The sequence below is a fragment of the Stenella coeruleoalba genome (assembly GCF_951394435.1).
Source record: "Stenella coeruleoalba genome assembly, chromosome: 1".
Classification (NCBI taxonomy): domain Eukaryota; kingdom Metazoa; phylum Chordata; class Mammalia; order Artiodactyla; family Delphinidae; genus Stenella; species Stenella coeruleoalba.
The window spans coordinates 171,200,047-171,215,590 of NC_137169.1; the positions used below are offsets into that span (position 1 = coordinate 171,200,047).

At 34.2% G+C, this 15,544-nt stretch overlaps 1 protein-coding gene across 4 annotated transcripts in view; it reads left to right on the forward strand.

Annotated features, from left to right (window-relative positions):
* TPR (translocated promoter region, nuclear basket protein) overlaps positions 1 to 15,544 on the forward strand; it is a 65,326-nt gene that overhangs the window by 3,859 nt on the left and 45,923 nt on the right. For all 4 annotated transcript variants that reach the window (XR_013829007.1, XM_079925916.1, XM_079925917.1 and 1 more), the window contains exons 4-13: positions 446 to 519; positions 2,417 to 2,513; positions 3,624 to 3,727; positions 4,067 to 4,231; positions 11,565 to 11,657; positions 12,096 to 12,176; positions 12,257 to 12,344; positions 13,079 to 13,219; positions 13,628 to 13,719; positions 14,148 to 14,345. Coding sequence is in view for 3 of the 4 variants with exons in the window: in XM_079925916.1 (XP_079782042.1) it covers positions 446 to 519; positions 2,417 to 2,513; positions 3,624 to 3,727; positions 4,067 to 4,231; positions 11,565 to 11,657; positions 12,096 to 12,176; positions 12,257 to 12,344; positions 13,079 to 13,219; positions 13,628 to 13,719; positions 14,148 to 14,345 (1,133 nt within the window). In the remaining variant the exon portion in view is untranslated. The remainder of the gene's footprint in view (positions 1 to 445; positions 520 to 2,416; positions 2,514 to 3,623; positions 3,728 to 4,066; positions 4,232 to 11,564; positions 11,658 to 12,095; positions 12,177 to 12,256; positions 12,345 to 13,078; positions 13,220 to 13,627; positions 13,720 to 14,147; positions 14,346 to 15,544) is intronic.

Below are 15,544 nucleotides of genomic sequence, written 5' to 3' on the forward strand. Positions count from 1 at the left end.
AAACCAGCTGAATTAGTTATCCATTATTGTGATTTACTCTGTATACATTTCATGTAGTTTAAATGTTATTTATTCTCTTGATTTTGCCTTTTTTCACTTAGTTGTTGAATTTGCAAATACAATTAATTCACTTTTTTATGATTGATTTAGAAGATGTCATTGAAAAATAAGGAAATTGGTAATTGCAAATACTTTTTCCTAAAAATGTTGGCTAAAATGATCACAAATATGATTTTGAAGACAGGATAGCATATTTAAAACTTTGTACTAGAAATACAGTAAATTTGGGTTGTACTTACGAATTTGGAATGCAGTGTTGTGCAGCTCTACCTTTCTGAAACTTAGTTTCTTAATTTCAAAACGTGTATGGGTGGCCATTGAATACAAACTGTCATCGCAAATTTTAAGCTTATGTACGTGTGTTCATAAAATTCCTTTTATCCAGACAGTCAACTGAAGGTGCTAACTGAGAAAAACAAAGAACTTGAAGTGGCTCAGGATCGCAATATTGCCATTCAGGTAAAAGTTATTCCTGTGAATAAAGCTAATTGTAAACCTGATACTTGAGGAAGTTTTCTATTCTGATTGTGCTTATTGGTTATTTAGTCAGTGGGAAGATGAAATATGTTCAGTTAGGAGAAGCTACTAACAAAAATGTATATACATAAATTCCTTAATAGGATTTTATGTTTTAATGATTGATTGTATATTCCTTTTACTTGTTAGAGTATGTAAGTTCTTGATATAAAAAAACACTTGCTTTTAGCTGTGTAGCTCTTAAGTCATGATTTAAAAAAATTTTTTTTGCATTATAAGTGCCATAAATCTGTAAGTAGGGTAGATATTCATAGATCCATCTGGCTGTCTATCCACCCACTTACCTACCTATCTTCCTTCCATTCTTTTAGAAATTATGTATTTAATGCTTACTATTGCCTAGGCATTATTTCAAGTATTGTGATACAGTTGGGGATATGTGTGAATCCACATTGGTAATCATTTCCTTAGAGTAGTGATTAAGAATAACAGATTGAATATGATTACAAGGATTGCGGGCCAGTTTGTTTAATAAAGTGGTCATACCCAATGATTCTTTGATCAGATAGACCTTTAGACTCTTGCCATTGCTTTTTAAAAATTTGCGTTTGATTTGAGGTTAAAAGATATTTGATATATGGAAGACACTTATAGTGGGAAAGAGTGATAGACTTGATCCAATAGAAATTTTAAATTTTCTACATAAAAAGAATCAAATAAAGACGCAGACCTCCTAGAGAACGGACTTGAGGTTATGGGGAGGGGGAAGGGTGAGCTGTGACAGGGCGAGAGAGAGTCATGGACATATACACACTAACAAACGTAGTAAGGTAGATAGCTAGTGGGAAGCAGCCGCATGGCACAGGGATATTGGCTCGGTGCTTTGTGACAGCCTGGAGGGGTGGGATAGGGAGGGTGGGAGGGAGGGAGACGCGGGAGGGAAAAGATATGGGAACATATGTATATGTATAACTGATTCACTTTGTTGTAGAGCAGAAACTAACACACCATTGTAAAGCAATTATACCCCAATAAAGATGTTAAAAAAAAAAAAGAATTAAAAAGCAAATAAATCATAGAAAGTATTTTCTCAATAAAAATATGACTATATATATCCTTAATACATGACCACTTTCAAATTATAAGAAAAATTATTCAAAGGGGGAAATGGGCAAAGGTTTTTAAAACCAGACAGGAAGCTGTACAAATAGCCAATAGCAATATGAAATATTATTCTACTTCACTTGTAATCAGAAAAATGCAGATAATGCAACAATGTAATTATTTTTCACCTCCCCATGTTAACACTGATTTTTTTGTTTCTCCTTTTTTTTTTTTTTTAAAAGCATAATCTTCACTTCTGGCATAAGTGGCTTCAGATTGGCAATTATGACTTCAAGAAAAGCCTATAAATTGCCGTTGTCTTGCTGCAAAGCAATTTGACAAAATATATTAAGAGTTTTAAATAATTCTGTTTCTGGGGATCTTTCTTGAGAAATAATTTGAGCCAAGGTGCAGTGATATTCATTAAAGTTTTGTTTTATAACAGCAAAAATTAGAAGTAAATTAAGTTTCTTATAAAGGCTTGTTGAAGTAATTATATAATTATATGACACTTTCAAGTGATTAAAAAGTGACATGGGAAATTTTTTTGTGAGTCTAGGAAGAATAATTTTTAAAAACCCAAAATATGAACAGAAGTGTTGAGATTATGGGTAGTTTTTAAACATTTTTATGTATAAGCCATAAGTAAGAAAACCAACCATTTTTAAACCACTGCTAATGTTAACTAAGGTGCCAATTCCATGTTCATTTCTATATATCTGATCAACTTGATTTTCTTATTTAAATGTTTTATGCTAACTCCTTTATATGACAGAGCCAGTTTACAAGGACAAAGGAAGAATTAGAAGCTGAGAAAAGAGACTTAATTAGAACCAATGAGAGACTATCTCAAGAACTTGAATATTTAACAGGTATGAAAAAGGACCTTAGTCTCTAACTTCACTCTTTTCTTTCTCTTCTAACAGTGCTAAGATTTAATCCCCAGTCCATTTCTATTAGCTGGTGTTTGTCATAGCTCAGAATAGAGTTCAGAGTAATATCCTGTTGTTTCTCCTACTCATTTATCTCTAGATCATTCTGAGCCCTTAAAGAGGTGTCTATAGACAAGTACACAAATGAAAAACATCTGAAGGAATTTGGACCAAGGTTTATGAACTACAGTATTATTTATAGTATCAAATTGGAAACTGTTCAGATGTTCAGTTGTAGAGGCTGAACTCCTTTTGATACAGACGCACTTGCTGGTATAAGCTGTCCACAAGCATTCAATATAAGAACCTAAAAGGAGAGCCCGTATTTAAAAGCACAGGCTGAAAGAATTAGGAAGCAAGAATATAAGATATTTAGATATAGAATATAATATGTAATACAGTTGATGTATTCAAGTGAATGTGACTCTTAAGCAGTTTAGTGGTATCCAGTTCCCTTTGGTTCCTTTTTATAAGATTTTTCAGAATTTTTATTTCTACTGAAGGAAGAATTTTCAAATACTTATGTTACTGTACAATAATAGTCAATTAGTAACTATTCTCAGAAAAATTAATTCAAAGTATTTGTTGATGATTTTGATCAGCTAGTGGGTAAGTAAAATTAAATTTTTTCATAAAAACCTTCATGTAAGGAATACAAAAATAATTAAGTATGTATATTCCTGCTGTTTTGAATGTAAGGTTTTAATATGTATCATTGCTTTTTAACTTAAGAAATGGCTAATTTGTGAAATTTTAATAGACTTTTGGTTAATATGAGGGAATTAATGTTAATATTGTATATTTAGCTTTAGATACTGCATTTAAAATAAGATAACCAGTATAATTTACATGCTTGGTTGGATGCATGAATTTGACTTCATCATCTATTTGTTAAAATTAAATTTGTGATTAAGTATGGCAGAAACAAGTTAAAATAGAAGAGTTGAGAACTACTTATATAAATGTTTGTATTCCTAGAGATGCATTTTTGATGTTTGGTTCCTCTGACCATTCATTAGTCATTTTCACATTCTCTTCTGACCTTTCTAGAGGATGTTAAACGTCTAAGTGAAAAACTTAAAGAAAGCAATGCAACAAAGGGTGAGCTTCAGTTAAAATTCGATGAACTGCAAGCTTCTGATGTTTCTGTTAAGGTGAGAAACAAACAATTTCTAATGCATAGAATACAACTTTTGATTAAAACTCACCTAAATTAAATTTTAAATATAAGCAAGTTATCTATAAATGAATTAAAAGCTATTTTTTTTTAATATCAAGGAATTAAGTTTTAAGACAATTTTAATTGAACTGTTTTGCTTATATGATGTTTGTTTCATATTGTTCTTACCTGATTCTCTTTTCTGTTAAGAGTCCATGCAAATACTTATTTCTGTTGTAAAAGTTCTGCTTGTGTACCTTAGCTATACACAAAATCTTTTGAATAACCATATACTATATTTAACTGTAAACCTTTTTTTCTTGGATTTCCTTAGTATCGAGAAAAACGCTTGGAGCAAGAAAAGGAGTTGTTACATAATCAGAATACTTGGCTGAATACAGAGTTGAAGACCAAAACTGATGAACTTCTGGCTCTCGGAAGAGATAAAGGAAATGAAATTCTTGAGCTTAAATGTAATCTTGAAAACAAAAAAGAGGAGGTAATTTAGTAAAATTGTATCTTTATGTTAGTTACAGTTTACATTTGTGTGCCAGCTTATACAAATTTATTCAGTGGAGTACCAAATTAAATATATTGTAAGATTAGGGGTCAATGTGAAGGACATAACTCATAAACATTTGGCCTAGGAAATTAACCAGTTACATTTTTTTTTATCAGATTATAATTGATTTACAATGCTGTGTTAGTTTCTACTGTACAATGAAGTGAATCAGCTATATGTATACATATTTCCTCTTGGACCTCCCTCCCATCCCCCATCCCACCCATCTAGATTATCACAGAGCACTGAGCTGAGTTCCCTGAGCTATACAGCAGGTTGCCACTAGCTCTCTTTTTTACACATGGTAGTGTATTTATGTCAAACCTAATCTCCCAGTTCATCCACCCTCCGCTTCCCCCACTGTGTCCACATATCCATTCTCTACATTCCTGCCCTGGATATAGGTTCATCGGTACTATTTTTCTAGATTCTACATGTATGCGTTAATATAAATATTTGTTTTCTCTTTCTGACTTGCATTTAAATAAAGAACTTACATATCCTTGGATGAATTTTCATACTATCTACTGTCTTATGGTGTGTCCTTCCTAAGACACATGTTTAAGAAGTGGTGGTGAGTTTCTCTGAGCTAAAACTAAACATGTTGTTCTGTGAGCTATTTTTCATTTTCTTAAACATTCATATTTTATGTAAAATGCTTTTTTGGGTGTGGGGGATTATTTTGCTTTTACTTGGCAGCTAAACTTTATTTATTTATTTTTAACATCTTTATTGGAGTATAATTGCTTTATAATTGTGTGTTAGTTTCTGCTGTATAACAGAGTGTATCAGCTATACGTATACACATATCCCCATATCTCCTCCCTCTTGTGTCTCCCTCCCACCCTCCCTATCCCACCCGTCTAGGTGGTCACAAAACACCAAGCTGATCTCCCTGTGTTACGCGCCTGCTTCCCACTAGCTATCTATTTTACATTTGGTAGTGTATATATATCCATGCCACTCTCTCACTTTCTCCCAGCTTACCCTCCCCCTCCCCGTGTCCTCAAGTCCATTTTCTACATCTGCGTCTTTATTCCTGTCCTGCGCTTAGGTTCTTCAGAACCATATTTTCTTTTTTTTTTTTTAGATTCCATATATATGTTTTAGCATACGGTATTTGTTTTTTTCTTTCTCACTTGCTTCACTCTGTATGACTGACTCTAGGTCCATCCACCTTACTAGAAATAACTCAGTTTCATTTCTTTATATGGCTGAGTAATATTCCATTGTATATATGTGCCACATCTTCTTTATCCATTCATCTGTCGATGGACACTTAGGTTGCTTCCATGTCCTGGCTACTGTAAATAGAGCTGCAATGAACATTGTAGTACATGATTCTTTTTGAATTATGGTTTTCTCAGGGTATATGCCCAGTAGTGGGATTTCAGGGTCATATGTTAGTTCTATTTTTAGTTTTTTCAGAAACCTCCATACTGTTCTCCATAGTGGCTGTATCAGTTTACATTCCCACCAACAGTGCAACAGGATTCCCTTTTCTCCACACCCTCTCCAGCATTTATTGTTTGTAGATTTTTTGATGGTGGCCATTCTGACTGGTGTGAGATGATATCTCATTGTAGTTTTGATATGCATTTCTCTAACGATTAGTGATCTTGAGCATCCTTTCATGTGTGTGTTGGCAATCTGTATATCTTCTTTGGAGAAATGTCTATTTAGGTCTTCTGCCCATTTTTGGATTGGGTTGTTTGTTTTATTAATATTGAGCTGCATGAGCTGCTTGTGTATTTTGGAGATTAATCATTTGTCCATTTCTTCGTTTGCAGATATTTTCTCCCATTCTGAGGGTTGTCTTTTGGTCTTGTTTGTGGTTTCCTTTGCTGTGCAAAAGCTTTGAAGTTTCATTAGGTCCCATTTGTTTATTTTTGTTTTTATTTCCATTTCTCTAAGAGGTGGGTCAAAAGGGATCTTGCTGTGATTTATGTCATAGAGCGTTCTGCCTATGGTTTCCTCTAAGAGTTTGATAGTGTCTGGCCTTACATTTAGGTTTCCAATCCATTTTGAGTTTATTTTTGTGTATGGTGTTAGGGAGTGTTCTAATTTCATTCCTTTACATGTAGCTGTCTAGTTTTCCCAGCACCACTTATTGAAGGGGCTGTCTTTTCTCCATTATATTCTTGCCTCCTTTATCAAAGATAAGGTGACCATACGTGCGTGGGTTTATCTCTGGGCTTTCTATCCTGTTCCATTGATCTGTATTTCTCTTTTTGTGCCACTACCATACTGTCTTGATTACTGTAGCTTTGTATTATAGTCTGAAGTCACAGAGCCTGATTCCTCTAGCTCCGTTGTTCTTTCACACGATTGCTTTGGCTATCAGGGTCTTTTGTGTTTCCATACAAATTGTGAATTTTTTTGTTCTAGTTCTGTGAAAAATGCCACTGGTAGTTTGATAGGGATTGCATTGAATCTGTAGATAGCTTTGGGTGGTATTGTTATTTTCACAGTGTTGATTCTTCCAGTCCAAGAACATGATATATCTCTCCATCTGTTTGTATCATCTTTAATTTCTTTCTTCGGTGTCTTATAGTTTGCTGCATACAGGTCTTTTGTCTCCTTAGGTATGTTTATTCCTAGGTATTTTATTGTTTTTGTCGCAATGGTAAATGGGAATGTTTCCTTAATTTCTCTTGCAGAGTTTTCATCATTAGCATAGGAATGCAAGAGATTTCTTTGCATTAATTTTGTATTCTGCTAATTTACCAAATTCATTAGTTAACTCTAGTAGTTTTCTGCTAGCACCTTTAGGATTCTCTATGTATAGTATCATGTCATCTGCAAACAGTGACACCTTTACTTCTTCTCTTCCGATTTGGATTCCTTTTATTTCTTTTTCTTCTGATTGCTGTGGCTAAAACTTCCAAAACTATGTTGAATAATAGTGGTGAGAGTGGGCAACCTTGCTTGTTCCTGATCTTAGTGGAAATGGTTTCAGTTTTTCACCATTGAGGATGATGTTGGCTGTGGGTTTCTCATATATGGCCTTTGTTTTATTGAGGTAAGTTCCCTCTCTGTCTGCTTTTTGGAGGTTTTTTTAATCATAAATGGGTGTTAATTTTGTTTTTGTTTTTGTTTTTGTAATTTTATTAATTTTGTTTTTTTTCTGCATCTAGTTAGATGATCATATGGCTTTTCTCCTTCAGTTTGTTAATGTGGTGTATCATATTGATTGATTTACGTATATTGAAGGATCCTTGCATTCCTGCAATAAACCGAGCTTGATCACGGTGTATGATCCTTTTAATGTGCTGTTGCATTCTGTTTGCTAGTGTTTTGTTGAGGATTTTTACGTCTGTGTTCATCAGTGATGTTGGCCTGTAGTTTTCTCTTTTTGTGACATCTTTGTCTGGTTTTGACATCAGGGTGATGACGGCCTCATAGAATAAGTTTGGTAGTGTTCCTCCCACTGCTGTATTTTGGAAGAGTTTGAGAAGGATAGGTGTTAGCTCTTCTCTAAATGTTTGATAGAATTCACCTGTGAAGTTATCTGGTTTTTTGTTTTTTGTTTTTTTTGTTTTTGTTTGCTTTTGTTTGCTGGAAGATTTTTAATCACAGTTTCAATTTCAGTGCTTGTGATTGGTCCGTTCATATTTTCTGTTTCTTCCTAGTTCAGGCTTTTGTTTGCTGGAAGATTTTTAATCACAGTTTCAATTTCAGTGCTTGTGATTGGTCCATTCATATTTTCTGTTTCTTCCTAGTTCAGGCTCAGAAGGTTATGCTTTTCTGAGAATTTTTCCATTTCTTCCAGATTGTGCATTTTATTGGCATATAGTTGCTTATAATAATCTCTCATGATCCATTGTATTTCTGCAGTTTCAGTTGTTACTTCTCCTTTTTCATTTCTGATTCTATTGAGTTTTCTCCCTTTTCATCTTGATGAGTCTGGCTAATGGTTATCAATTTTTTTTATCTTCTCAAAGAACCAGAGTTTAGTTTTATTGATCTTTGCTATCATTTCCTTCATTTATTTCTGATCTGATCTTTATGATTTCTTTCCTTCTGCTCACTTTGGCATTGTTTTGTTCTTCTTTCTCTAATTGCTTTTGGTGCAAGGTTAGGTTGTTTATTTGAGATGTTTCTTGTTTCTTGAGGGAGGATTGTATTGCTATAAACTTCCCTCTAACAACTGCTTTTGCTGCATGCCATAGGTTTTGGGTCGTCATGTTTTCATTGTCATTTGTTTCTAGGTATTTTTTGATTTCCTCAGTGATATCTTAGTTATTTAGCAGTGTATTGTTTAGCCTCCATGTGTTTGTATTTTTAACAGATTTTTTTTCTATAATTGATACGTAGTCTCATAGCATGTGGTCGGAAACGATACTTGATATGATTTCAGTTTTCTTAAATTTACCAAGGCTTGCTTTGTGACCGAATATATGATCTATCCTGGAGAATGTTCCATGAGCACTTGAGAAGAAAGTGTATTCTGTTGTTTTTGGATGGAATGTCCTATAAATATCAATTAAGTCCATCTTATTTAATGTATCATTTAAAGCTTGTGTTTCCTTATTTATTTTCATCTTAGATGATCTGTCCGTTGGTGAAAGTGGGGTGTTAATGTCCCCTACCATGATTCTGTTACTGTCAATTTCCCCTTCTATGGCTGTTAGCATTTGCCTTATGTATGTACGTGTTCCTATGTTGGGTGCATAAATATTTACAATTGTTATATCTTCTTGGGTTGATCCCTTCATCATTATGTAGTGCCCTTCTATGTCTCCTATAATAGGCTTTATTTTTAAGTCTATTTTGTGTGATATTGGAATTGCTACTCCCGCTTTCTTTTGATTTCCATTTGCATGGAATATCTTTTTCCATCCCCTCACTTTCAGTCTGTATGTGTCCCTAGGTCTGAAGTGGGTCTCTTGTAGACAGCATATATACTGGTTTTGTTTCTGTATCCATTCAGCCAGTCTGTGTCTTATGGTTGGAGCATTTAATCCATTTACATTTAAGGTAATTATCGATATGTATGTTTCTGTTACCATTTTCTTAATTGTTTTGGGTTTGTTTTGTAGGTCTTTTCCTTTTTTTGTGTTTCCTGCCTATAGAAGTTCCTTTAGCATTTGTTTTAAAGCTGGTTTGGTGGTGCTGAATTCGCTTAGCTTTTGCTTGTCTGTAAAGGTTTTAATTTCTCTGTTGAATCTGAATGAGATCCTTGCTGGGTAGGGTAATCTTGATTGTAGTTTTTTCCGATTTGTCACTTTAAATAGATTCTGCCACACCTTTTGGTTTGCAGAGTTTCTGCTGAGAAATCAGCTGTTAACCTTATGGAGATTCCCTTGTATGTTATTTGTTGCTTTTCCCTTGCTGCTTTTAATATTTTTTCTTTGTATTTAGTTTTTGATAGTTTGATTAGTATGTGTCTTGGCGTGATTCTCTTTGGATTTATCCTTTATGGAACTCTCTGGCTTCCTGGAGTTTATTCAGTATTTCCTTTCCCATGTTAGGGCAGTTTTCAACTATCATCTCTTTAAATATTTTCTCAGTCCCTTTCTTTATCTCTTCTTCTTCTGGGACTCCTATAATTTGAATGTTGATGAATTTCATGTTGTCCCATAGGTCTCTGAGACTGTCCTCAATTCTTTTCATTGTTTTCTTTATTCTGCTCTGCAGTAGTTATTTCCTCTATTTTATCTTCCAGGTCACTTATCTGTTCTTCTGCCGCAGTTATTCTGCTATTGATTCCTTATAGAGAATTTTAAATTTCATTTATTGTGTTGTTCATCATTGTTTGCTCTTTAGTTCTTCTTGGTCCTTGTGAAACGTTTCTTGTATTTTCTTCATTCTATTTCCAAGATTTTGGATCATCTTTACTAACATTACTGTGAATTCTTTTTCAGGTAGACTGCCTATTTCCTCTTCATTTGTTTGGTCTGGTGGGTTTTGCTTGCTCCGTCATCTACCCTGTGTTTCTCTGTCTTCTCATTTTGCTTAACCTACTGTGTTTGTGGTGTCCTTTTCGCAAGCTGCAGGTTTGTAATTCCTGTTGTTTTTCGTGTCTGCCCCTAGTGTGTAACGTTGGTTCTTTAGGTTGTGTGGGCTTCCTGGTGGAGTGGACTGGTGTCTGTGTTCTGGTGGATGAGGCTGGATCTTGTCTTTCTGGTGGGCAGGACTGCATCTGGTGGTATGTTTTGGGGTGTCTGTGAGCTTATTATGATTTTAGTCAGCCTCTCTGCTAATGGGTGGCGTTGTGTTCCTTTCTTACTAGTTGTTTGGCATGGGGTGTCCAGCACTGGAGCTTGCTATTTGTTGAGTGGAGCTGGGTCTTAGCACTGAGATGGAGATCTCTGGGAGAGCTTTCACCATTTGATATTACGTGGGGCCGGGAGGTCTCTGGTGGACCAATGTTCTGAACTCGGTTCTCCCACCTCAGAGGCTCACGCTTGACACCGGCCGGAGCACCAAGACCCTGTCATCCACACAGCTCAGAAGAAAAGGGAGGAAAAAAAAAAGAAAGGAAGAAAGAAAGAAAAATAAATTAATTAAATTAAATTAAGTTATTAAGATAAATAACAAAAAAAAATACTGAAAGTAAAAAATAAAAAAGGAAAGAAAGAAGAGAGCAATGAAACCAATAAACAAATCCACCAATGATAACAAGTGCTAAAAACTATACCAAAAAAAAAAAAGAAAGAAAATAGACAGAACCCTAGGATAAATGGCAAAAGCAAAGCTATACAGACAAAATCACAAAAGAAGCATACACACACACTCACAAGAAGAGAAAAAGGAAAAATATATATATACAAAAAAAAAAGGGAGAGGGCAACCAAATCAGTAAACAAATCTACCAGTGATAATAAGTTCTAAATATTAAACTAAGATAAACATAAAACCAGAAACAAATTAGATGCAGAAAGCAAACCCCAAGTCTACAATTACTCTCAATGTCCACTGCCTCAATTTTGGGATGATTCGTTGTCCATTCAGGTATTCCACAGATGCAGGGTACATCAAGTTGATTGTGGAGCTTTAATCCGCTGCTCCTGAGGCTGCTGGGAGAAATTTCCCTTTCTCTTCTTTGTTCGCACAGCTCCTGGGGTTCAGCTTTGGATTTGGACCCACCTCTGCGTGTAGGTAGCCTGCGGGCGTCTGTTCCCCACCCAGACGGGACAGGGTTAAAGTAGCAGCTGATTAGGGGGCTCTGGCTCACTCAGTCCTGGTACTTGGCAGCTTTATACCAAATTAATTTCAGTTAATACAACATCCTTCCCCGCAACCAACTCTACTTCTTTGTTTCTAGGTTTCTAGAATGGAAGAACAGATGAATGGCTTGAAAACATCAAATGAGAATCTTCAAAAGCATGTAGAGGATCTGTTGACCAAACTGAAAGAGGTGTAGTTGACCAGTTTAAAATGTCTCTTTTACAAAAATATTGTAACACTTAGGAAGCTATTAATTTATAAAATGATTTCATATTTTGAACCATTCCTGGCACCACAAAATGGCCAGGGCACTTTCATAGGATGTAACTAGGCTAAAATTGCTAGAATCAGTTACATACTGTATCCAAAGTACTGTCTAAAAACGAGTATGGTTAATTTTAATGACATTTAAATATCCTACTTTAAGATAAAAATATCATTAACATGTTATCCTTAAGATAATTTATCTCTATAATGACAACTGATTTTAATTTTAGTGTTTTAGTCTTCATCTCTTTACTTTCAAAACTGAATTTTTTATCTTGGCATTTGATAAGCATTCTAAATTCAGTTCAAATCAGACTGTTCTAATTTGGTTTTTGGTGTTGGCTTTTTTTTTCCCCCTCAGGCCAAGGAACAGCAGGCCAGTATGGAAGAGAAATTCCACAATGAATTAAATGCTCACATAAAACTCTCTAATCTTTACAAGGTAGGTACCGTACCATATGCTTTAGTGTCCTAATGTTGCATTATTGGATGTTGGGTAACTTTTTTAAGATTAAATTTTAGAGTGCTGCTGATGATTCAGAGGCAAAGAGCAATGAACTGACCCGAGCAGTGGATGAATTACACAAACTTTTGAAGGAAGCTGGAGAAGGTAAGACTTTCCAATTATGGGAAGATTATTTTGTTTTTAGATAGAAGGTACTGTTTTCTTTACCCTTCTGTAGATTTTTGGATTTGGAGGTCAGATACCTTATTAGGGACAAAATTTGATATAGAAGAAAGATCCTTAGTTCAAGAAATTTTAAATTCTATTTTCAGCAAATATTTGAAAATATAAGTAGCTAACATTTTTCTGTTTCTTTCATTTGATAACCTTATATATATATTCTGATTGTAATAGGAAATTTTTCTTCCATTTTTGAAACGTTTCCTTTGATAAATACATATAGGTTTATAGTTTGGGTACTCTCTTAATCCATAAATAAGCCTTACTTTTTAAGTTATAATGTATTTTAAAGTCTTTGATTTCATATATTCCTGCTTTTTTTTAATGTAAGTTATTTATGTATGATCTTTTCCAGGCATTTCCTATGTTCTAGACATCTAAGATCAGATTAAAACCAAAGAGACACTTAGAGCCACTTTTTTTATAATTTGAGTTCCCCTATTTTCCCCTCTTATAAAAGGGACATCAAAAGGAGAAATAGATTGACTAGGCCAGGACACCTCAGGAATTATAAGTACATCAAGAGCTTCCAGTGGGTAATAACTGTCAACCACAGCCTCTGTAGAATTTAATATTGTGTGCTGACTATTCTGTTACATTCTGTAACTTAAAGATTTTAATTATGTGCTTGATTATTCTGTCTCTAAAAATGTTTTTAGCCAATAAAGCAATACAAGATCATCTTCTAGAAGTAGAGGAATCTAAAGATCAAATGGAAAAAGAAATGCTTGAGAAAATAAGGAAATTAGAGAAGGAATTAGAGAATGCAAATGACCTGCTTTCTGCCACAAAACGTAAAGGTATGGATTAATAGATGCTTATTAAAGGTTTGAAATACTAGAACTTCCCTACATAGTCCTCACTTAACTTCACTAATAGTGTTTGTCATGTTGTGATGTAGGAAACTCATTAAGTTATAGCATTACAATTTATTTATTTTTAGTTCCGCATTACTTTATCTGTATCTTTATTGTATTGTTAGGTATAAGTACCATTTGATCACACATAATTGTGTGTCAATTTCCAGAATAGTTTTAACTATAATTACTGCATGGTTTTTAGAATTGTGTTACTTGTCATATTTTATATAGTCTTCATAGGAATTTATATGTAATGTACAGTAGGTATCACTTTTACTTGTAAGAAATATTAGTGGCTTTACTTTGAAATTTTACAAAAATATACTCGATTTCTGTGTGTTGGCTCAGGGGCCATCTTGTCTGAAGAAGAGCTTGCAGCCATGTCTCCTACTGCAGCAGCCGTAGCTAAGATAGTGAAACCTGGCATGAAGCTAACTGAGGTAAAAATGGTATTAAATCTTGTTATTTTCCTTCAGCAAAAGTGTTCACATCTCTCTGACACTTATGCCCCAGAAAAATTATTCTTAAAATTGCCTAGTGATTAACGGATCGTTTTAGGGAAAGCTTTCTTACTTTTTTTGTTTGTTTGTTTTTAGTTGTGCCTCATGGGCTCCTTAGTTGTGGCATGCAAACTCTTGGTCCCCGGACCTGGGATCGAATCTGCGCCCCCTGTTTTGGGAGCGTGGAGTCTTAACCACTGTGCCACCAGGGAAGTCCCCAGGAAAGGCTTTCTTGGTTCCTGGTTCTGTGTAACATACAGTAAACATTTCCATCTTGTGTAATTGCTAATGAATGTTTATGAAGAAGCTAGACAAACTGTGTATATCTGTTATGCTTAGGTTTGAAATGACCCCTCTTCTTCTTTCAGCTGTATAATGCTTATGTGGAAACTCAGGATCAGCTGCTTTTGGAGAAACTAGAGAACAAAAGAATTAATAAGTATCTAGATGAAATAGTGAAAGAAGTTGAAGCCAAAGCACCAATTTTGAAACGCCAACGTGAGGAGTATGAACGTGCCCAGAAAGCTGTGGCAAGTTTATCTGTTAAGCTTGAACAAGCTATGAAGGTTGGTTCCATTCCTAAATTTTAACTGTAGAAAAAATACATATGAGAAACCATTTACTAGATAGGGTAGTTCTTTCTTAGAATTAAAGAATTTAAGTTAAAAGGCTAACCACTTTTTCAGTGATAGGGTAATTATATAAACATCTGTAATTGCAAAATGTTTTATCTTTATTCAGCTAACATTGAAAACCTTTAGCATTTTTTAAGACATTTGGGATGATTTCTGTAGGGTTCTCTAGTGGATGATAAATAGCCAAATCTCCCTGGGCTACTCTTCAGATTAAAATAACAATCTCTGTTAATAGAACCTTTCTAAATTTAGCAATAGTCATTTTTTGTCAGGCAATTCTGATATTCTGTCTAGAAATGATAATATTGTTTGACTTACCATTGAAAAGAATTCCTTTTTTTAAATATCGTTTCACAATTTGGCAAATCTTTATATACATTATTTTGTTACTGTTCCTTTGCATATTAGAAGTACTAAAGAAGTTTGTAAATATTCTTTACCTCTTAAGATTCCTTTTTAATAGGTAATGGTTTAAAAAGTATTTATATGCTGATAATGTTGTTTTTAGGATACAACTGTTATTACTGAGAAATCTTCAAGATTTATTAAGCAAGTTTTATTGGGGAAAATCAGTTAAATCAACTTGTATCTAAACTGATAATTTTTTTTTGAGAGTATAAATATATTGTATAAATAAATTGTATCCTTAATTCACCTTAAATTTTGTTGCTGTTGTTATTACAATTTAGATGTCAGTTTAAATCAGGGTGTATTGTGTCTAATGTTCTCTTTCTCCTAAATCAAATGATGTCTAGCAGTCTTGCCTTGACAGAATATTAGGTTTTAGACACACCTCTGCCCCTTTGATGTGGTTTAAAAAGAGGTCCTTTGGATCTACTTGACTTTCTCACTGTTGAGAGTGAGCATTTTGCTTGGAGCTTATTGTCTGAAGGAGGTAGTAAAGTAGAGGGGCTTAAAAATTAGATAATAGCAGCTGTTCATTGTGGGGGAAACCTATTTGTTAATTCATCACTAACATACAGGCACAGTAATAAACACAGACATTTTTCATAACTGCCGAAGACTTTAAAGATAATTTCTGTATGTTTTTCATAGCTGAATCTTCTGTCCATAACATACATCATGTCCAGTCTAGATTCTGTGGTGCTTATTTGTTAGATTCTTAGAGT